We start from the raw sequence: 23,554 nt of genomic DNA on the forward strand, positions 1-23,554 counted from the left end.
ACAGAGCTGGTGTAACTGAGTCAGGTTTGTAGGCCTCCTTGCTCGCACACGCTTTTTCAGTTCTGCCCACAAATTTCCTATAGGATTGAGGTCAGGGCTTTGTGATGGCCACTCCAATGCCTTGACTTTGTTGTCCTTAAGCCATTTTGCCACAACTTTGGAAGAATGCTTGGGGTCATTGTCCATTTGGAAGACCCATTTGCGACCAATCTTTAACTTCCTGACTGATATCTTGAGATGTTGCTTCAATATACAGTGGGGGAAAAAAGTATTTAGTCAGCCACCAATTGTGCAAGTTCTCCCACTTAAAAAGATGAGAGAGGCCTGTAATTTTCATCACAGGTACACGTCAACTATGACAGACAAATTGGAGAGAAAAAAAATCCAGAAAATCACATTGTAGGATTTTTTATGAATTTATTTGCAAATTATGGTGGAAAATAAGTATTTGGTCACCTACAAACAAGCAAGATTTCTGGCTCTCACAGACCTGTAACTTCTTCTTTAAGAGGCTCCTCTGTCCTCCACTCGTTACCTGTATTAATGGCACCTGTTTGAACTTGTTATCAGTATAAAAGACACCTGTCCACAACCTCAAACAGTCACACTCCAAACTCCACTATAGCCAAGACCAAAGAGCTGTCAAAGGACACCAGATACAAAATTGTAGACCTGCACCAGGCTGGGAAGACTGAATCTGCAATAGGTAAGCAGCTTGTTTTGAAGAAATCAACTGTGGGAGCAATTATTAGGAAATGGAAGACATACAAGACCACTGATAATCTCCATCGATCTGGGGCTCCACGGAAGATCTCACCACGTGGGGTCAAAATGATCACAAGAACGGTGAGCAAAAATCCCAGAACCACACAGGGGGACATAGTGAATGACCTGCAGAGAGCTGGGACCAAAGTAACAAAGCCTACCATCAGTAACACACTACGCCGCCAGGGACTCAAATCCTGCAGTGCAAGACGTGTCCCCCTGCTTAAGTCAGTACATGTCCAGGCCCGTCTGAAGTTTGCTAGAGTGCATTTGGATGATCCAGAAGAGGATTGGGAGAATGTCATATGGTCAGATGAAACCAAAATATAACTTTTTGGTAAAAACTCAACTCGTCGTGTTTGGAGGACAAAGAATGCTGAGTTGCATCCAAAGAACACCATACCTACTGTGAAGCATGGGGGTGGAAACATCATGCTTTGGGGCTGTTTTTCTGCAAAGGGACCAGGTCGACTGATCCGTGTAAAGGAAAGAATGAATGGGGCCATGTATCGTGAGATTTTGAGTGAAAACCTCCTTCCATCAGCAAGGGCATTGAAGATGAAACATGGCTGGGTCTTTCAGCATGACAATGATCCCAAACACACCGCCCGGGCAATGAAGGAGTGGCTTCGTAAGAAGCATTTCAAGGTCCTGGAGTGGCCTAGCCAGTCTCCAGATCTCAATCCCATAGAAAATCTTTGGAGGGAGTTGAAAGTCCTTGTTGCCCAGCGACAGCCCCAAAACATCACTGCTCTAGAGGAGATCTGCATGGAGGAATGGGCCAAAATACCAGCAACAGTGTGTGAAAACCTTGTGAAGACTTACAGAAAACGTTTGACATGTGTCATTGCCAACAAAGGGTATATAACAAAGTATTGAGAAACTTTTGTTATTGACCAAATATTTATTTTCCACCATAATTTGCAAATAAATTCATTAAAAATCCTACAATGTGATTTTCTGGAAAAAAAATTCTCATTTTGTCTGTCATAGTTGACGTGTACCTATGATGAAAATTACAGGCCTCTCTCATCTTTTGAAGTGGGAGAACTTGCACAATTGGTGGCTGACTAAATACTTTTTTTCCCCACTGTATCCACCTAATTTTCCTTCCTCATGATGCCATCTATTTTGTGAAGTGCACCAGTTCCTCCTGCAGCAAAGCACCCCTACAGCATGATGCTGCTACCCCCTGTGCTTCACGGTTGGGATGGTGTTTTTCGGATTGCAAGCAACCCCCTTTTTCCTCCAAACATAATGATGGTCATTATGGCCAAACAGTTCTATTTTTGTTTCATCAGACCAGAGGACATTTCTCCAAAAAGTACGATCTTTGTCCCCATGTGCAGTTGCAAACTGTAGTCTGGCTTTTTTATGGCGGTTTTGGAGCAGTTGCTTCTTCCTTGCTGAGCGGCCTTTCAGGTTATGTCGATATAGGACTCGTTTTACTGTAGATATAGATACTTTTGTACCTGTTTCCTCCAGCATCTTCACAAGGTCCTTTGCTGTTGTTCTGGGATTGATTTGCACTTTTCGCAACAAAGTATGTTCATCTCTAGGAGACAGAACGCGTCTCCTTCCTGTGCGGTATGATGGCTTCGTCGTCCCATGGTTTCTATACTTGCGTACTATTGTTTGTACAGATGAACATGGTACATTCAGGCATTTGGAAATTGCTCCCAAGGATGAACCAGACTTGTGGAGGTCTACAAAAAAAATTCTGAGGTCTTGGCTATTTCTTTAGATTTTCCCATGATGTCAAGCAAAGAGGCACTGAGTTTGAAGATAGGCATTGAAATACATCTACAGGTACACCTCCAATTGACTCAAATTATGTCAATTAGCCTATCAGAAGCTTCTAAAGCCATGACATAATTTTCTGGAATTGCTCCAGAGTCCAATGGCGGCAAGCTTTACACCACTCCAGCCGACGTTTGGCATTGAGAATGGTGATCTTAGGCTTTTGTGTGGCTGCTCGTCCATGGAAACCCATTTCATGAAGCTCCCGATGAACAATTCTTGTGCTGACGTTGCTTCCAGAGACAGTTTGGACCTCGGTAGTGAGTGTTGCAACAGCCTTATTCTAAATTGTTTTTTCCCTCATCAATCTACACACAATACCCCATAAAGACAGAACCAAAACAGGTTTTTAGAAATGTTTGCAAATGTATTTTTAAAAAACTGAAATATGACATTTACATAAGTATTCAGACCCTTTACTCAGTACTTTGTTGAAGCACCTTTGGCAGCGATTACAGCCTCAAGTCTTCTTGGGTATGACACTACAAGCTTGACACACCTGTATTTGGGGAGTTTCTCCCATTCTTCTCTGCAGATCCTCTCAAGCTCTGTCAAGTTGGATGGGGAGAGTTGGTACACAGCTATTTTCAGGTCTCTCCAGAGATGTTCGATCGGTGGCTGGGCCACTCAAGGACATTCAGAGATTTGTCCCGAAGCCACTCCTGCGTTGTCTTGGCTGTGTGCTCAGGGTCGTTGTGCTGTTGGAAGGTAAACCTTCGCCCCAGTCTGAGGTCCTGAGCGCTCTGGAGCAGGTTTTCATCAAGGATCTCTCTGTACTTCGCTCCGTTCATCTTTGCCTCGATCCTGACTAGTCTTCCAGTCCTTGCCGTTGAAAAACATCCCCACAGCATGATGCTGCACCACCATGCTTCACTGTAGGGATGGTGCCAGGTTTCCTCCAGAGGTGACAATCTCCCGAGTGGCGCAGTGGTCTAAGGCACTGCATCGCAGTGCTAGCTGTGCCACTATAGATCCTGGTTTGAATCCAGGCTCTGTCGTAGCCGGCCGCGACCGGGAGACCCATGGGACGGCGCACAATTGGCCCAGGGTAGGGGAGGGAATGGCCGGCAGAGATGTGGCTCAGTTGGTAGAGCATGGTGTTTGCGACGACAGGGTTGTGGGTTCGTTTCCCACGGGGGTCCAGTATGAATAATAATAAATAAAAAATAATAATGTACCACTGACTGTAAGTCGCTCTGGATAAGAGCGTCTGCTAAATGACTAAAATGTAAAAAAATGCTTGGCATTCAGGCCAAAGAGTTCAATCTTGGTTTCATCAGACCAGAGAATCTTGTTTTTAGGTGCATTTTGGCAAACTCCAAGTGGGCTTTCATGTGCCTTTTGCTGAGGAGTGGCTTCCATCTGGCCACTCTACCATAAAGGTCTGATTGGTGGAGTGATGGTTGTCCAGAGGAACTCTGGAGCTCTGTCAGAGTGACCATCGGGTTTTTGGTCATCTCCCTGACCAAGGCCCTTCTCCCTTGATTGCTCAGTTTGGCCACACGGCCAGCTCTAGGAAGAGTATTGGTGGTTCCAAACTTCTTCCATATTAGAATGATGGAGGTCACTGTGTTCTTGGGGACCTTCAATGCTGCAGAAATGTTTTTGTACCCTTGTGCCTCGACACAATCCTGTCTCGGAGCTCTACGGACAATTCCTTCGACCTCATGGCTTGGTTATTGCTCTGACATGCACTGTCAACTGTGGAACCTTTTATAGACAGGTGTTTGCCTTTCCAAATCATGTCCATTCAATTGAATTTACCACAGGTGGACTCCAATCAAGTTGTAGAAACATCTCAAGGATGATCAATGGAACTAGGATGCACCTGAGCTCAATTTCGAGTCTCATAGCAAAGGGTCTGAATAATTATGTAAAGAAGGTATTTCAGTTTTTTATTTGTAATACATTTGTAAAAAGTTCTAAAAACCTGTTTTCGCTTTGTCATTATGGGGTATAGTGTGTATATTGCTGAGGATTTTGTATTTTAAATCCATTTTAGAATAAGGCTGTAATGTAACAAAATGTGTAAAAAGTCAAGGGGTCTGAATACTTTCCGAAGGCATGTGACCGACCGCCTTGATTCGGTCTTTTGTAGCAAAATTGGAAATTGTGTTTTTTTTCATTTGATAAAAGCAGGGACACAGAGCTACAAAATGGTATACCATACACTGCATTTGAAGAACAATGGGAAAGTAATTTTGCTTTGAAAGTTGATAAACTTTTGAGAAAATGGCCCTTAAATGTTTTGGTACACCTACTGGAGAGCTCTTCTTCGTCTACACCCATTCAGCATTGTTCACACCCTCTTAATCCATCTGTCCTGCCCTTGACTTTGGTGCAGGGCATGTGATGTCCATAGCCTCTTCGTCGCAAAACTCCCAGATTTTCTCAACAATATAAGTTTGTCTAGCTGTGTCCAGTGCAAGTGGTGCTTGTACAGGCAGACCATCTATGGGAGGAAGGATGTCAGCGTTGCGCAGCAGCTGAAACCTGGTCCCAACTGAGTCTGAACGCTCCTTGGCGACAATACCAGGCTCCAGAGCATCGAAGCTGTAAAACAGGAAATAACAAAATAAATTGAGAAGACATTACAACCTTGCATAACATCAATTCACCTTCCAAGTTTAGATAAGACAAATAACCTCATACAATGCAATGAAAATGATATTCACCTGAAGTGCTGCTTGATTTGTGGCAGCGGCCTGAACTACGGAGTCAGGTGCTGTTGCCAGCCATATCTTTCCACCAGCACCGTACCATCCTCCAGTCCAACCAGCTGTGGGATGTTGACCCTTGTCACAGTGCTGTCCTTCACAACACCAGCAATCTCGGACAAAGTGTTCACTCTGGTGTTTCTGAAGCGCTGCTTGATGAGGCCGAAGCACCAGTCGGGGTTAAACTTGGTGTGGCCTGTGATCAGGAAGTGAAGGTCCAGGCTGTGGTGGAGCTTGTGCATGGTCCGCCAGGCACGATCTTGTTCTTGTTTTTGCCACTGCAGTTTTCACAATTCAGCTCCACACGTTTCCCCAACCCCGTAGTTGGTGGAGAAATTGTGCATGTAGTTGATGACTGCGCTGCTGCCTTTGCTGGATGACATGCCTTCATCAATCAAGTAGTTGACTTGTTGTGGTATTCATTCACAGCAGACACCAAACAAGACACACTTGCAAGGAATGAAAAAGTAGATGGGACCTGGCTGCATAGAGTCATAAGGATAGTGCACCTGCACACAACAACAAAATAACATTAAGATAAATTAAAATGAATTGTCTCACCCAGTCTGTCTTTACACAGCTCAGTGAAAGGTATTCACCTGCTTCCCATATATATATATAGACAGTACCAGTCCAAAGAATGAACACCTACTCATTCAAGGGTTTTTCTTCATTTTTACTATTTTTTACATTGTGGAATAATAGTGAAGAAATCAAAACTATGAAATAACACATATGGAATCACGTCGTCACAATAAAAGTGTTTAAAAAGATCAAACTATATTTTAGATTCTTCAAAGTAACCACCCTTTTCCTTGATGACAGCTTTACACACTCTTGGCATTCTCTCAACCGGCTTCACCTGGAATGCTTTTCCAACAGTCTTGAAGGAGTTCCCACATATGCTGAGCACTTGTTGGCTGGTTTTCCTTCACTCTGCAGTCCAACTCATCCCAAACCATCTCAAATGGGTTGAGGTCGGGTGATTGTGGAGGCCAGGTCATCTGATGCAGTACTCCCATCACTCTCTTTCTTGGTAAAATAGCCCTTACACAGCCTGGAGGTGGGTCGGGTCATTGTCCTGTTAAAAAACAAATGATAGTCCCACTAAGCGCAAACCAGATGGGATGGCGTATCGCTGCAGATTGCTGTGGTAGCCATGCTGGTTAAGTGTGCCTTGAATTCTAAATAAATCACAGACAGTGTCACCAGCAAAGCACCCCCACACCATCACACCTCCTCCTCCATGCTTCACGGTGGGAACCACACATGCAGAGATAATCCGTTCACCTACTCTGAGTCTCACAAAGACACGGCGGTTGGAACCAAAAATCTCACATTTTGACTCATGAGACCAAAGGACAGATTTCCACCGGTCTAATGTCCATTGCTCGTGTTTCTTGGCCCAAGCAAGTCTTATTGGTGTCCTTTTGTAGTGGTTTCTTTGCAGCAATTCAACCATGAAGGCCTGATTCTTGCAGTCTCCTCTGAACAGTTGATGTTGAGATGTATCTGTTACTTGAACTCTGTGAAGCATTTATTTGGGCTGCAATTTCTGAGGTGCAGTTAACTCTAATGAACTTATCCTCTGCAGCAGAGGTAACTCTGGGTCTTCCTTTCCTGTGGCGGTCCTCATGAAAGCCAGTTTAATCATAGCGCTTGATGGTTTTTGCCACTGCACTTGAAGAAACTTTCAAAGTTCTTGACATTTTCCGGATCGACTGACCTTTATATCTTAAAGTAATGATGGACTGTCGTTTCTCTTTGCTTATTTGAGCTGTTCTTGCCATAATATGGACTTGGTCTTTTACCAAATAGGGCTATCTTCTGTATACCACCCCTACTTTGTCACAACACAACTGATTGGCACAAACACATTAAGAAGGAAAGAAATTCCACAAATTAACTTTTAACAAGGCACACCTGTTAATTGAAATGCATTCCAGGTGACTATCTCATGAAGCTGGTTGAGAGAATGCCAAGAGTGTTTAAAGCTGTCATCAAGGCAAAGGGTGGCTAAAATATATTTGATTTGTTTAACACTTTTTGGGTTACTACATGATTCCATATGTGTTATTTCATAGTTTTGATGTCTTCACTATTATTAAAATAGTTAAAATTAAGAAAAACTCTTGAATGAGTAGTACTGACTGGTACTGTATGTATCTATCTATCTCCTTAATCAGTATAAAGGAGGAAATGTTGCTTACTTGTTGAGCAAAATCAAAGCTGTAATGCATCCTGATGTCGTTGCTTTCTGGTTCAGTAGGGCCTCCCAGAGAAAACTGCAGGTCTTGACAGGTGGTCTTGCAGTCAGCAACCATCTTCTGGTAGACAGACCCTCACTCTGAACAAGCAGGAGATGCTGCTCCTGCTTCTTCAGTTTGGCTGACTTAACAGCTTCTGGCAGATTGGCAGATCTGAAGACCTGATAGTTATTCCTCTGGCGCTGCCAGCACAGGTCTGTCCGTGGCTTAGTGCTTGAGATATGGGGCAGCAATTTTCTCCACAGATTCCTGAAGGAAGACAGCCCGACTACATGTACCTCTGGAAAATACAGAAATAATGTGAGATCAATAAAATTTGTGCCAATCATGTTGGAGGTAAATTAAACAATCAAAACATGTTGTTTATGTTTTACATGCTAAGTGTTGTCATTGATTCCTTGTAGAGACACCACACTGCTGCTTTTGTCACATGAGATGGCAGCAGCTTTCCACCAAAGTGTTTGTGTCCTGGGTGGCGTCCTGGTAATACTATTGCATTATCCTCTGCGTAGATGTTGATGAAGTTAACCACTCACTGCAAGTCCTCATGCTTCAGGTGTAACCTGCTTGGGCCAGCTCTCTTTTTGATGGGAGGCATTAGACCATTCTCCTTGTATGACTGGTGGAGGAGAGTCAGGCGTGTTCTACTGATGCTGAAAGACAAATTCCAGATACAAATATTGTAGCAATATTATACAATAGATTGCCGTAATCACCGTCAGACACACCTGGCTAACCTGATGTGTCATGTAATCATCTGGCAAAGTGGAGTCTTTGTTTAGACATGTAGCTAGCTAGATAGTTTAAGAATGGACCATAATCCCAATCCATAGAGTACTAGCAATACAAAAACCGATTGTCATAGCTAGCTAAAGTTAACCAAATAGGTTCAATGTTAGCTAGTTAACATTAGGCTATAACTAGCAATGCAAATGGCTTTCTGAGATAATATTACTACACAGGTCATACACGTAATGTTAGCTAGCGAGCCAGTCATCTAACATTAGCTAGCTAGCTAACAGTAAGCTTTAACTTGCAATGAAAACAACTTTCTGACAAAATTAGGAACATATAATATCTGAAACTGTAGCTAGACTCTTACCCCTATACATGGATGAACACTTCACGGCAGACTGCAACCCCTTTCATTAAATAAGACGTCCTGTGTTGTTTCCGTTTTGTTTGTACAGCTTGCTTGACCCATTGTGTCAAGTCACTCTATGGCATTGCACACTGACCGTGTCGTGTGCAATGCCATAAGAATCATCAGATCTTTCTCCCTCTCTGTCACGGATGCCACGGTTGCCTTAAAAAAAACTGCAGTAGAAAGGATTATCTACACATAACGAGCAGCTCATTTTATAGATAGAAGATGCTACACGGCAGACCAATCTGAAACTCATCTCTCGGCATGTCCAGCCCATTCATTATCTCAGCCAATCATGGCTAGCGGGAAGGTTCCTGTCTTTTTCTGTGGCTAAACCAACTAGGCTCGTGATTGAACAACTTTATTCGTATTTACAGATGGCATACAAGTTTGTTATTAAGGCACATGAACGTTCAAATGTTCCAGAAGGTATTTCTGCCCAAAAACAGCATTTTGATAAAAAAATATGTATATACGTTAAAATGCCTCTCCTGTGAAGTCGTGACCTGCAACATATGCCTAGTTTCCTGAAACGAGTCATATATAGCCTTGTTATTGTTATTTTATTGTGTTACTATTTCCTTGTATTTATTAGCACATTTTTTGCACTTTTTTGTAAATATTCTTTACATCCCGTGTGTAAAATTGCAGGAAATTAACTCTAAAACTTTTTTATCTTCGCTGTCAAGAGGGGAGGCGCTAAAATGTTTTGCTCGCAAGGTGTGAGGATGGATGTGGGTAAGCAGACCCACGAGCCACTGCGGCCCTCCATGATGAGTTCAGAGTGTTTGTGGCCCCCACCCCCATCAAAGTTGCCCATCCCTGGTACACACATTTTACAGAAAAACAGCGTCCCTTGCCGAACTGTATTCCAGCCAATAAATCCTGGCCGTACCACTTCCATGAGAAACCGCGATTTTCAATTGATCACTGTAGTGGGGAACCCTCACCTTTTTGGTCTGGTGATGACATGCTCATCATGACGGGGCGGGGCTGGGCAATGGTGAGCTAGCTGAGCTGTGGAAGTTGAAGCAGTATCCATGCTAGCCTCCACATGGGCTGACAAACGACTCTGAAAGATTGGGCTTGGACAATGGAGGTAGTGGAGCAGGTGTTGTGTCTTTACTCTCCATCTGTGGCTTTTTGAAAAAGATACATGAGTGAACTTTATTTTGCCATAACTTGTGACTAGCTAGCTAGCTAGCACTAGTTCGCATTAACAAAGAATTGCAGAGTGTCAAAACAATTTGCCCACAGTTAGCTAGCTAGTAGGTACGTGTGTGGTGGCTTGGGTAGTGGTACCTCATTGCTGGAACCTCCTAATGCATTTCAAATTCATTTATTTCCATCACCCTTCCCAAAGAACCCTTGAGGAGCCCTCTTCTCTTAGTGTGGACATTATATACTTTTGAAGATATCTACAACTGTCACGCCCTGGCTCTGGGGACTCTTATATGTTGAGCCAGGGTGTTAGAGTATATGTGGAGTTTCTATGTGTTATTTTCTATGTTGTGTTCTAGTTCGTGTTTTCTATGTTGGCCAGGGTGGTTCCCAATCAGGGGCAGCTGATTCTCGTTGTCTCTGATTGGGAACCATACTTAGGCAGCCTGTTGTGCACTTATCATTTGTGGGATCTTGTTCCGTTTAGGTTTGTGTTGTATGACCGAGGACTTCACGTTTCGTTTTGTTGTGTTGTTGTATTGTGCAAAGTACGCATTAAAAGATGTACGCATATCACGCTTCGCCTTGGTCCGTTGCTTATAACGACCGTGACAGAAGATCCCACCATAACAGGACCAAGCAGCATGTCCAGGAGCAGACAGCCTGGACTTGGGAGGAGATCTTGGACGGGCAGGGATCCTGGACTTGGGAGGAAATCCAGGCCGGAATGGATCGCCGTCCGTGGGAGGAGACGGTGGAGGCGCGCCATAGAGAGGAGCAGCGGCGCCAACCGGGCCGTCGTCGGACAGGCGAGAGGCAACCCCAATATTTTTTTTTGGGGGGGGGCACACGGCATGGACGACGGGGCTGCTGGAGGCAGCTACAGGCTGGTTTGTGGATTAGGAGAGGAGGCCACCGGGTTTGGGGGGCTGGAAGGGAGGTTGACGGAGCCTAGAGGCAGAGCAGAGCCAACTCCCCGTACTCAGGCTAGGCAGCGTGAGACTGGGCAGGTTCCGAGGTATGCGGAGCTGCGTACTGTGCCACGAGTGGTCCGGCACAGTCCTGTACGTCCTGTGCTAGCACCACGCACGTGTCGTGCTAAGGTGGGCATGCAGCCAGGACGGAGTGTGCCGGCTCAACGCTCGTGGCCTCCAGTACCCTTCCTCGGTCCCGGATATCCTGCGCCAGTGCCACGTGCTGTAGTGCCAGTACGAGTACACAGCCCTGTACGTCCTGTGCTGATGCCTCACACAGAGTGTGTAAAAATAGGCATTCAGCCAGGACGGGTTGTGTCAGCTCTTCACTCCAGACCTCCAGTCCGTCTCCACAGCCCGGTCCGGCCTGTTCCTGCCTCTCGCATCAAGCCTGTGGTGCGCATCGCCAGCCCGGCCCGGCCTGTTCCTGCTCCCCGCACCAAGCCTGTGGTGCGCGTCGCCAGCCCGGCCCGGCCTGTTCCTGCTCCCCGCACCAAGCCTGTGGTGCGCGTCGCCAGCCCGGCCCGGCCTGTTCCTGCCCCTCGCACCAAGCCTGTGGTGCGCGTCGCCAGCCCGGCCCGGCCTGTTCCTGCCCCTCGCACCAAGCCTGTGTTGCGCATCGCCAGCCCGGCCCGGCCTGTTCCTGCTCCCCGCACCAAGCCTGTGGTGTGCGTCGCCAGCCCGGCCCGGCCTGTTCCTGCCCCTCGCACCAAGCCTGTGGTGCGCGTCGCCAGCCCGGCCCGGCCTGTTCCTGCTCCCCGCACCAAGCCTGTGGTGCGCGTCGCCAGCCCGGCCCGGCCTGTTCCTGCTCCCCGCACCAAGCCTGTGGTGCGCGTCGTCAGCCCGGTCCGGCCTGTTCCTGCTCCCCGCACCAAGCCTGTGGTGCGCGTCGTCAGCCCGGTCCGGCCTGTTCCTGCTCCCCGCACCAAGCCAGTGGTGCGGGGGGGGGGGGGGGGTAGAAGGATTACTTTATCCTATCCCAGGTGTTCCTTAAAGAGGTGGGGTTTCAAATGTCTCCGGAAGGTGGTGAGTGACTCCGCTGTCCTGGCGTCGTGAGGGAGCTTGTTCCACCATTGGGGTGCCAGAGCAGCGAACAGCTTTGACTGGGCTGAGCGGGAACTATGCTTCCGCAGAGGAAGGGGAGCCAGCAGGCCAGAGGTGGATGAACGCAATGCCCTCGCCTGGGTGTAGGGACTGATCAGAGCCTGAAGGTACGGAGGTGCCGTTCCCCTCACTGCTCCATAGGCAAGCACCATGGTCTTGTAACGGATACGAGCTTCAACTGGAAGCCAGTGGAGTGTGCGGAGGAGGGGGGTGACGTGAGAGAACTTGGGAAGGTTGAACACCAGACGGGCTGCGGCATTCTGGATGAGTTGTAGGGGTTTAATGGCACAGGCAGGGAGCCCAGCCAACAGCGAGTTGCAGTAATCCAGACGGGAGATGACAAGTGCCTGGATTAGGACCTGTGCCGCTTCCTGTGTTAGGCAGGGTCGTGCTCTCCGAATGTTGTAGAGCATGAACCTGCAGGATCGGGTCACCGCCTTGATGTTGGCGGAGAACGACAGGGTGTTGTCCAGGGTCACGCCAAGGCTCTTCGCACTCTGGGAGGAGGACACAACGGAGTTGTCAACCGTGATGGCGAGATCATGGAACGGGCAGTCCTTCCCCGGGAGGAAGAGCAGCTCCGTCTTGCCAGGGTTCAGCTTGAGGTGGTGATCCGTCATCCATACTGATATGTCGGCCAGACATGCAGAGATGCGATTCGCCACCTGGTTATCAGAAGGGGGAAAGGAGAAGATTAGTTGTGTATCGTCAGCGTAGCAATGATAGGAGAGGCCATGTGAGGATATGACAGAGCCAAGTGACTTGGTGTATAGGGAGAAAAGGAGAGGGCCTAGAACTGAGCCCTGGGGGACACCAGTGGTGAGAGCACGTGGTGCGGAGACAGCTTCTCGCCACGCCACTTGGTAGGAGCGACCGGTCAGGTAGGACGCAATCCAGGAGTGAGCCGCGCCGGAGATGCCCAGCTCGGAGAGGGTGGAGAGGAGGATCTGATGGTTCACTGTATCAAAGGCAGCAGACAGGTCTAGAAGGACAAGAGCAGAGGAGAGAGAGTTAGCTTTAGCAGTGCGGAGAGCCTCCGTGACACAGAGAAGAGCAGTCTCAGTTGAATGACCAGTCCTGAAACCTGACTGGTTTGGATCAAGAAGGTCATTCTGAGAGAGATAGCAAGAGAGTTGGCTAAAGACGGCACGCTCAATAGTTTTGGAAAGAAAAGAAAGAAGGGATACTGGTCTGTAGTTGTTGACATCAGTGGGATCGAGTGTTGGTTTTTTGAGAAGGGGTGCAACTCTCGCTCTCTTGAAGACGGAAGGGACATGGCCAGCGGTCAAGGATGAGTTGATCAGCGAGGTGAGGTAGGGGAAAAGGTCACCGGAGATGGTCTGGAGAAGAGAGGAGGGGATGGGGTCAAGCGGGCAGGTTGTTGGGCGGCCTGCAGTCACTAGTCGCAAGATTTTATCTGGAGAGAGAGGGGAGAAAGAAGTCAAAGCATAGGGTAGGGCAGTGTGAGCAGGACCAGCAGTGTCATTAGACTTAACAAACGAGGATCGGATGTCGTCAACCTTCTTTTCAAAGTGGTTGACAAAGTCATCCACAGAGAGGGAGGAGGGGGGGGGGGGGGGGGGAGGATTCAGCAGTGAGGAGAATGTGGCAAAGAGCTTCCTAGGGTTAGAGGCAGATGCTTGGAATTTAGAGTGGTAGAAAGTGGCCTTAGCAGCAGAAACAGATGAAGAAAATGTAGAGAGGAGGGAGTGAAAAGATGCCAGGTCGGCAGGGAGTTTAGTTTTCTTCCATTTCCGCTCAGCTGCCCGGAGCTCTGTTCTGTGAGCTCGCAATGAGTCATCAAGCCACAGAGCTGGAGGGGAGGACCGAGCCGGCCGGGAGGATAGGGGACACAGGGAGTCAAAGGATGCAGAAAGGGAGGAGAGGAGGGTTGAGGAGGCAGAATCAGGAGATTGGAGGGAGAAGGATTGAGCAGAGGGAAGAGATGATAGGATGGAAGAGGAGAGAGTAGTGGGAGAGAGAGAGCGAAGGTTGCGGCGGCGCGTTACCATCTGTGTAGGGGCAGAGTGAGTAGTGTTGGAGGAGAGCGAGAGAGAAAAGGATACAAAGTAGTGGTCGGAGACATGGAGGGGAGTTGCAGTGAGATTAGTAGAAGAGCAACATCTAGTAAAGATGAAGTCAAGCGTATTGCCTGCCTTGTGAGTGGGGGGGATGGTGAGAGGGTGAGGTCAAAAGAGGAGAGGAGTGGAAAGAAGGAGGCAGAGAGAAATGAGTCAAATGTAGACGTGGGGAGGGTGAGCCATCCTCAGGAAAGGAACTTATCAAGGCGTCAAGCTCATTGATGAACTCTCCAAGGGAACCTGGAGGGCGATAGATGACAAGGATATTAAGCTTAAATGGGCTAGTGACTGTGACAGCGTGGAATTCAAATGAGGAGATAGACAGATGGGTTAGGGGAAAAATTGAGAATGACCACTTGGGAGAGATGAGGATTCCTGTGCCACCACCCCTCTGACCAGATGCTCTCGGGGTATGCGAGAACACATGGTCAGACGAGGAGAGAGCAGTAGGAGTAGCAGTGTTTTCAGTGGTAATCCATGTTTCCGTCAGTGCCAGGAAGTCGAGGGACTGGAGGGTGGCATAGGCTGGGATGAAGTCAGCCTTGTTGGCGGCAGAACGGCAGTTCCAGAGGCTGCCTGAGACCTGGAACTCCAGGTGTGTGGTGCGTGCAGGGACCACCAGGTTAGAGAGGCAGCAGCCACGCGGTGTGAGGCGTTTGTGTAGCCTGTGCGGAGAGGAGAGAACAGGGATAGGCAGAGGCATAGTTGACAGGCTGCAGCAGATGGCTACAATAATGCAGAGGAGATCGGGATGAAATGAACTAAACATCAGGGAAAGGAGAGAGCAGGCCTCCCTCACCAAAAAAAAATATATATATAACTCTCCCAACTTCCACTTCAGAAACTATAATTGTTTCACTGAACCACCCGAGTAAAACTCTCCCAACTTCCACTTTAGAAATTAGAATTGTTGTAAACTACAGCAGACTGTTATCAGTAGCTGTAATTAAGTACAGCAGCTACCAACCACCTAACGTTAATGCCTCGGATGAGGTTAGAAAAACAGCTGAATGGTAGCAGCTAGCTGGCTCAATCACAGGTACTCTTAAGCATGAAATAACATTGGAAACAATTAACCATAGTTGCAAAAAGTTACCAGTAGCTACCCGCTAGCTAGCTAGCTTTGTTGGTCCAAGTAGTGGGTAGGCTAGCCTCGTGCTTCGCCGGAGTCCGCCGAATACAGTCCTTACCTACAATAATTACCTACAATAACCTTCAATAACTACCTGAGTAAGCTACCTATAATACCAAACTACAATACCTACCTACAATCTAAATACATGGTTTAAGCTTAACTCAACACCATATAAGAAGCCAAGCTTACCTTTCATAACGCAGCAACGATTAAACGTTGGGTAGCTAGCACAAAGATATTGTATTTAGCTACCACAGCCTGCTGGTAGTGTTGGCTGGCTAGCAATGGCTACTGTGTTGACTTTGTTTGAAAAACGGCGTCGCTGCGAACGAATGTAGCTGGCTAAAAGGATATTGTTTTTAGTTGCAACCGTTGCTAATAGCAACTCGCCAGCTAATCCAGGAGGTGAGTTAGCTAGCTAGCTTCGTGCTACATCCGGCACCGCCGAATACAAAAGTAACCTACAATAACTACAGGCAGTGTAGTTATTTACCTCTGTAGTGGATGGTTTACTCTGTTAGAGGATCAGTATTAACATCTACAAGTCTCTCTCTCTCTCTCTCCTTTATCTCTGTAGTGGATGGTCTACTCTGCCAGAGGATCAGTCCAGGTGTGCAGTGTGTCAGCAGGTGCTGAGGGATCCAGTCTCTATCACCTGTGGACACAGGTTCTGCAGACAGTGCATCACCAGATACTGGGAGAAACCTGCTCCTTCAGGAGACTATGACTGTCCTCAGTGTAGAAAGAGATCCAGAACACATCCTGTTCTACAGCACCTGAGTGAACCCAATGATGCAAGAGGCTCTGAAATCAGTAAGACTACTTGTACACGTGTGCTAAGTCAATACCACAATATGATTTAAAGTAGTTAACTACAATAAGATGAGATAGTATAAGTTACTGTAGTTGTGGAAGGCCCACTTTTCATCCTGTCAATGAATGTGTCTGATAGACATCCTTTTGACTCTTCCCTTGTAGTGGATGACAGCCTGCAGAGAGCTATAGTAAACCATAAAGACAGTCTGAAAAGGAGGTATGAATGTGTGATAGAAGGCATTAAAAAAGCAGGAAATCAAACTCCCCTCAATAGGATTTACACAGAGCTCTACATCACAGAAGGAAAGAGCGAAGGGGTTAACAATGAACATGAGGTTTGGCAGCTAGAGACAGCACCCAGGACACCAACCTCACATGACACAGCAATCCACTGCAATGACATCTTTAAACCCTTACCTGGCCAAGAGAGAAGCATCAGAACTGTGCTGACGAAGGGCATCGCTGGCATCGGAAAAACAGTCTCTGTCCAGAAGTTCATCCTTGACTGGGCTGAAGGGAAGGCAAACCAAGATGTGGAAATCATATTTGTGCTTCCTTTCCGGGAGCTGAACTTGATCAAAGATCTCCAGTACAGTCTTCTCAGACTTTTAATTGACTTCCACACGAAACTAAACATAGGCAATGCAAAGAAACTCACTGCCTGTAAAGCTATGTTCATCTTTGATGGTTTGGATGAAAGCAGACTTCCATTGGATTTCCAGTGCAATAAAATGGTGTCTGATGTCACACAGACATCATCTGTAGATGTTCTGCTGACAAACCTCATCAAGGGGAATCTGCTTCCCTCTGCTCTCCTTTGGATAACCTCCCGACCAGCAGCAACTAATCAGATCCCCCTTCAGTGTGTTGACCAGGTGACAGAGGTACGAGGGTTCAATGACCCACAGAAGGAGGACTACTTCAGGAAGAGATTCAGTGATGAGGACCTGGCCAGCAAAATCATCTCACACATAAAGACATCAAGGAGCCTCCACATCATGTGCCACATGCCAGTTTTCTGTTGGATTTCTGCAATAGTCCTTGAACACATGTTGAGCACAGACAAGAGGAGAGAGATGCCCACGACTCTGACTGAGATGTTCACACACTTCGTGCTCATTCAGACCAACCTGAAGAACCAGAAGTATCATGGAAGAGATGAGATGGATCAAGAGGAGCTCATGGAGTCGCATAAGGAAGTTCTTCTGAAGCTGGGGAAGCTGGCATTTGAAAATCTGGAGAAGGGTAATCTCATGTTCTATGAAGAAGACCTGAGAGAGTACGGCATTGATGTCAAAGAAGCGTCAGTGTACTCAGGAGTGTGCACACAAATCTTTAAAGAAGAGTCTGTGTTACTTCAGAGAGAGTCTGTGTTTTTTCAGAGAGTGGTGTACTGCTTTGTGCATCTGAGCATTCAGGAGTTTCTCTCAGCTGTCTACATGTACCATTGTTACACAACCAAGAACATGGATGCACTGAAGCCCTTCCTCAAGAGAAAGTCTAGAGCTGCGTCTGAAGAGCTAACCTTGCATGAGCTGCTGAAGAGTACCGTGGATAAAGCCTTGGAGAGCAAGAACGGACACCTGGACCTCTTTGTCCGCTTCCTTCATGGCATGTCACTGGAGTCCAATCAGAAACTCCTACGAGGTCTGGTGACACAGACAGAAAGCAGTCCAGAGAGCATCCAGAAAACAATCCGATCCCTTAAGGTGATGCAGAGGAAGAACATCTCCCCTGAGAGGTGGATCAATCTCTTCCACTGTCTGATAGAGATGAAAGACCATTCAGTACAGGAGGAAATCCAAGAGTACTTGAGGTCAGAGAAAAGATCTGTAAACCTCACACTTGCTCAGTGTTCAGCGCTGGCCTACATGCTGCAGATATCAGAGGAGGTTCTGGATGTGTTTGACCTGAAAGAATACAAGACAACACAGGAGGGTCGTAGGAGACTGCTCCCAGCTGTGAGGTGCCGCAGAAAGGCTCTGTAAGTACTCCAACTTTACTGTATGTAGGAACAGCAGTATTTTCATTAGCTGACTAAAGTTATATCATCTGAAACTCTTGAACATATTGTAATACAAACTGATCAGAAAGTAATGCACTGCGTACATATTAGTCGGGCAGGGGTAACAGTGTAAGCAGGGGAAGCTAAGCGTAACGTTATAATACAACCTGTCTCTCAAGGTATTTACTCTGTGTTGACAGACTCACTGGCTGTAAACTCACAGACACATCCTGTGAAGTGTTGGCCTCAGTTCTCAGCTCAAACTCCTCATATCTGAGAGAGCTGGATCTGAGTAACAATGACCTGAAGGATTCAGGAGTGAAGCTGCTCTATGCTGGACTGGGAAATCCCCACTGTAAACTGGAGACTCTAAGGTCAGTATTCCTGTAGTTGATGAGAAAATCCATGTGTTTCTAATAAGAGTGTGGGACCTTAATTGAGTGTCTTTTATTTTGATAGCGGGTGCTGTGGCTCTGGGTTGAAACAGCATGGGTTGCTGGGATAGCTCTTCGGTTTAGAGTTTGTTACCATTGCAGTAGGGAATAATATTTTCTTTAGAATCTAGCAGACCAATTTTCTTTCCCTAGAAAATTGCACCTTGTGGTATAACTTTTCATTTACCAAATAAAAAACTGAAGTTATTTTAGTTTCCATCAAATGTTTTATTCTGTCGATGGTTTTGCCACAAAGTCTAGCGATAACATAACATTTTCCCACTGGTCTTGGCACATGCACTCTAGCCAACAGCTCACAGATACAGTGCAGAGGGTTCATGATGAGATTAGAGCAATATCATTTATATTTGTCAATTGGCAGCCAAGCATCGATCATTGTGTCAATGTAGTAACCAAAAAAGTGTTAAACAACAAAATATATTTTATATTTGAGATTATTCAAATAGCCACCCTTTGCCTTGATGACAGCTTTGCACACTCCTGACATTCTCTCAACCAGCTTCATGAGGTAGTCACCTGGAATGCATTTCAATTAACAGGTGTGCCTTCTTAAACGTTCATTTGTGGAATTTCTTCCCTTCTTAATGCGTTTGAGGGGGGTATACAGAAGATAGCCCTATTTGGTAAAAGACCAAGTCCATATTATGGCAAGAACAGCTCAAATAAGCAAAGAGAAATGACAGTCCATCATTACTTTAAGACATGAAGGTCAGTCAATACGGAAAATGTCAAGAACTTTGAAAGTTTCTTCAAGGCAGTCGCAAAAACCATCAAGCGCTATGAAGAAACTGGCTCTCATGAGGACCACCACAGGAATGGAAGACCCAGAGTTACCTCTGCTGCAGAGGATAAGTTCATTAGAGTTACCAGCCTCAGAAATTGCATCCCAAAAAAATGCTTCACTGAGTTCAAGTAACAGACACATCTCAACATCAACTGTTCAGAGGAGACTGTGTGAATCAGGCCTTCATGGTCGAATTGCTGCCAAGAAACCACTACTAAAGGACACCAAGAAAAAGAAGAGACTTCCTTGGGCCAAGAAACACGAGCAATGGACATTAGACCGGTGGAAATCTGTCCTTTGGTCTGAATTCCAAATTGGAGATTTTTGGTTCAAACCACTGTGTCTTTGTGAGACGCGGTGTGGGTGAATGGATGATCTCCGCATGTGTATTTCTCACCGTGAAGCATGGAGGAGGAAGTGTTATGGTGTGGGGGTGCTTTGCTTAAGCATAATGCAGCGATACGCCATCCCATCTGGTTTGGGCTTAGTGGGACAATCATTTGTTTTTCAACAGGACAATGACCCAACACACCTCCAGGCTGTGTAAGGGCTATTTGACCAAGAAGGAGAGTGATGGAGTGCTGCTTCAGATGACCTGGCCTCCACAATCCCCCGACCTCAACCCAATTGAGATGGTTTGGGATGAGTCAGACCGCAGAGTGAAGGAAAAGCAGCCAACAAGTGCTCAGTATATGTGGGAACTCCTTCAAGACTGTTGGTAAAGCATTCCAGGTGAAGCTGATTGAGACAATGCCAAGAGTGTGCAAAGCTGTTATCAAGGCAAATGGTGGATATTTGAAGAATCTGAAATATAAAATCTATTTAGATTTGTTTAACACTTTTTTGGTTACTACATGATTCCATATGTGTTATTTCATAGTTTTCATGTCTTCACTATTATTCTACAATGTAGAAAATAGTAAAAATAAAGAAAAACCTTTGAATGAGTAGGTGCTCTAAAACTTTTGACTGGTAGTGTACTGGTAAATTCGCTCCTTCTATCTACTCCGATTTCAGAGCACTCTCGTCTGAGTGTGCCAGAGCGCAGAATAAATGATGAATTTACGAATGCTCAACACCTGTTGAATATGGGCGGTGTCAGTAAACTTTGGCAAAAAAGCGTAATTAAATTGTTGCCAGCAGCACAGTTGCAGTTAACAACGCATGAAAACAGCCTAACCAGCTCTGCTAGGGCGAGTAAAATGAACTGTTCTCTCATTTGTGTCTGGAAGTAGCTAGCAAGCTAGCCAACGTTAGCCAGTTAGCTTTCGTGCTTTTCTGCTGTTGTTTGGTCAGACCACTCGGATCAACCCTACTTTTCGTCCAGGGCGTCCAGTGTGCGCTCTGATCGCTCCGAGAGCAAAACGCTCTGAATTTACGAATGCCCGGAGCACGCTCTGGTACTCCAGATTAAATTTACGAACACACCCGTATTATAAAACCAGCCATAGTGTGAAATCTTTGGTTGTTTAGTACATAGCCTCACACTTGAATCCTTAAAGAGATGGGTGTGGCTAAAGCTTAAAAGGGTGTGAACGATGCTGAATGGGTGTAGACAAAGAAAAGCTCTCCAGTAGGTACCAAAACATTGAAGGTCCATTTTCTCAAAAGTGAGGTTACAAGTTTATCATCTTTCAAAACAGAATTACTTTCCAATTGTTCCTCAACTGTAGTGTGTGATATACCATGTTCTTGCTCTGAGTCTACTTTTATCCGATGTAAAAAACAGCACTTCAAATTTTGCTACATAAGACCGAATCGAGCCGGTCGGTCACATTTGGTTGACTGTGAATTTAACGTGAAATGAATAACAAATGTCACCATGTCTTTGGATTTAGGTGAAATGTTGGGTTCAAAAATACAAAATGCCCTTACTTTGATGACTTTTTGCGAATGTCACCCCTTTGAATCAATCAGTTTTTGCCCGGCGTGGCATGACTGTTTTATCAGAAATGTACTTTACTTGAATAAAAATAGTTGGATGGAAACAAGGTTATTGGCTGACTAGATTTTCTATCAGCTGAAAACTCTTGAAGAAATTTTAATACGAACCGATTAGAAAATGCATTGAGCCATGTATGCACTTTAGTTGTGTCTGGGTAATAGTGTAAGCTAAGCATTATAAAGCATGTAAATGCGGTTTACGCATCTTTTTCATTTTGTGTGAGCATGTATGCATCTTTTGTCTGAAAATGCATTGAAGTATATGGGGAGCTTTACTTTATTTTCTGTTAACAGCAATCAGCATTTACCCAACACCCACCATTTTTTTTACCACTACATCACGGATTACAATACAACCTGTCTCTCATGGTATTTACTCTGTGTTGACAGACTCACTGGCTGTAAACTCACAGACACATCCTGTGAAGTGTTGGCCTCAGCTCTCAGTTCAAACTCCTCACATCTGAGACAGCTGGATCTGAGTAACAATGACCTGAAGGATTCAGGAGTGAAGGTGCTCTCTGCTGGACTGGGGAATCCACAATGTCAACTGGAGACTCTGAGGTCAGTGTTCCTGTGTTTTGTCATTAAGGGATAACTATTCACCAGATCTGAGTGTTAACAAACTCAGCATTATACTCAATACAATGTAAATCTGACACCTCAGTATATGTAGACTTTGCTTAAACTCTACAGTTTTAAATGTCCAATGCAGCCATTTTTATCTCAATATCAAATCATCTCCGGTTAAGTACCTTACAGTGATTGTTTTCAATTAAAATTGTAAAAAGAAACAAAAAAATGGCTTTAGTATAGAATTATCTAATTTGTAAAAAAGAAATATGTAGCGTACAATATACTCTATATATACAAAAGTATGTGGACACCCCTTCAAATTAGTGGATTTGGCTATTTAAGCCACACCTGTTGCTGACAGGTGTATTAAATCGAGCACACAGCCAATCTCCACAGACAAACATTGGCAGTAGAATGGCCTTACTGAATAGCTCAGTGACTTTCAACGTGGCACCGTCATAGGATGCCAAAAAGTCAGTTCATCAAATTTTGGCCCTGCTAGAGCTGCCCCGGTCAACTGTAAGTGCTGTTATTGTGAAGTGGAAACGTCTAGAAGTAACGACGACTCAGCCGCGAAGTGGTAGGCCAAACAAGCTCACAGAACGGGACTGACGAATGCTGAAGCGCGTAACGTTTAAAAATGGTCTGTCCTCAGTTGCAACACTCACTACCGAGTTCCAAACTGCCTCTGTAAGGAACGTCAGCACAAGAACTGTCCGTCGGGAGCTTCATGAATTGGGTTTCCATGGCCGAGTAGCCTAAGATCACCATGCGCGATGCCAAGTGTCGGCTGGAGTGGTGTAAAGCTGGCCGCCATTGGACTCTGGAGCAGTGGAAACTCGTTCTCTGGAGTGATGAATCACGCTTCATCATCTGGCAGTCTGACTGACGAATCTGGGTTTGGCGTATGTCAGGAGAACGCTACCAGCCTGAATGCACAGTGCCAACTGTAAAGTTTGGTGGAGGAGGAATAATGGTCTGGGGCTGTTTTCATGGTTCAGGCCCCTTAGTTCCAGTGAAGGGAAATATTAATGCTGATGCATACAACGACATTTTAGACGATTCTGTGCTTCCAACTTTGTGGCAACAGTTTGGGGAAGGCCCTTTCCTGTTTCAATATGACAATGCCCCCGTGTACAAAGCGAGGTCAAAACAGAAATGGTTTGTCAAGATCGGTGTGGAAGAACTTGACTGACCTGCACAGAACCCTGACATCAACCCCATCGAATACCTTTAGGAGGAATTGGAACGCAGACTGCGAGCCATGCCTAACTGCCCAACATCAGTGCCCGACCTCACTAATGCTCTTGTGGCTGAATGGAAAGATCCCCACAGCATTGTTCCAACATCTAGTGGAAAGCCTTCCCAGAAGAGTAGAGGCTGTTATAGCAGCAAAGGGGGGCCCACTCCATATTAATGCCCATGATTTTGGAATTAGATGTTCGATGAGCAGGTGTCCACATATTTTTGGTCATGTGTAGTGTAGCTCAGTATTTGTATTATTTATTTTATTGTATTTTTTGCTCATCTTTATCAATAATTCAGGACCCCACTGAATATAAATATATACAGCTGCCACTCTCTCTTTTCACCGCCAAAGAATTGCGGTGTGATTTTGAAATCATGTTAAACTCTCTGCAGGTTGTCACTCTGTGAAGTCACAGAGGAAGGCTGTGCTTCTCTTGGCTCAGCTCTGAGGTCAAACCCCTCACACCTGAGAGAGTTGGATCTGAGTAACAATGACCTGAAGGATTCAGGAGTGAAGCTGCTCTCTGATGGACTGGGGAATCCCCACTGTAAACTGGAGACTCTGAGGTCAGTAT

General features: G+C 45.9%; 1 protein-coding gene across 1 annotated transcript in view; it reads left to right on the forward strand.

Moving 5' to 3' along the window:
* The window catches only part of LOC311124504 (uncharacterized protein), a 55,017-nt gene that overhangs the window by 26,459 nt on the left and 5,004 nt on the right, over nucleotides 1–23,554 (forward strand). Inside the window, exons 4-8 of the mRNA XM_084198641.1 lie at nucleotides 15,729–15,964; nucleotides 16,130–17,951; nucleotides 18,173–18,346; nucleotides 21,546–21,719; nucleotides 23,373–23,546. Of these exons, the coding sequence (XP_084054767.1) occupies nucleotides 15,729–15,964; nucleotides 16,130–17,951; nucleotides 18,173–18,346; nucleotides 21,546–21,719; nucleotides 23,373–23,546 (2,580 nt within the window). The remainder of the gene's footprint in view (nucleotides 1–15,728; nucleotides 15,965–16,129; nucleotides 17,952–18,172; nucleotides 18,347–21,545; nucleotides 21,720–23,372; nucleotides 23,547–23,554) is intronic.

Source organism: Coregonus lavaretus, assembly GCF_964263955.1.
Source record: "Coregonus lavaretus genome assembly, contig: HAP1_SCAFFOLD_387, whole genome shotgun sequence".
In the NCBI taxonomy this organism is placed as follows: domain Eukaryota; kingdom Metazoa; phylum Chordata; class Actinopteri; order Salmoniformes; family Salmonidae; genus Coregonus; species Coregonus lavaretus.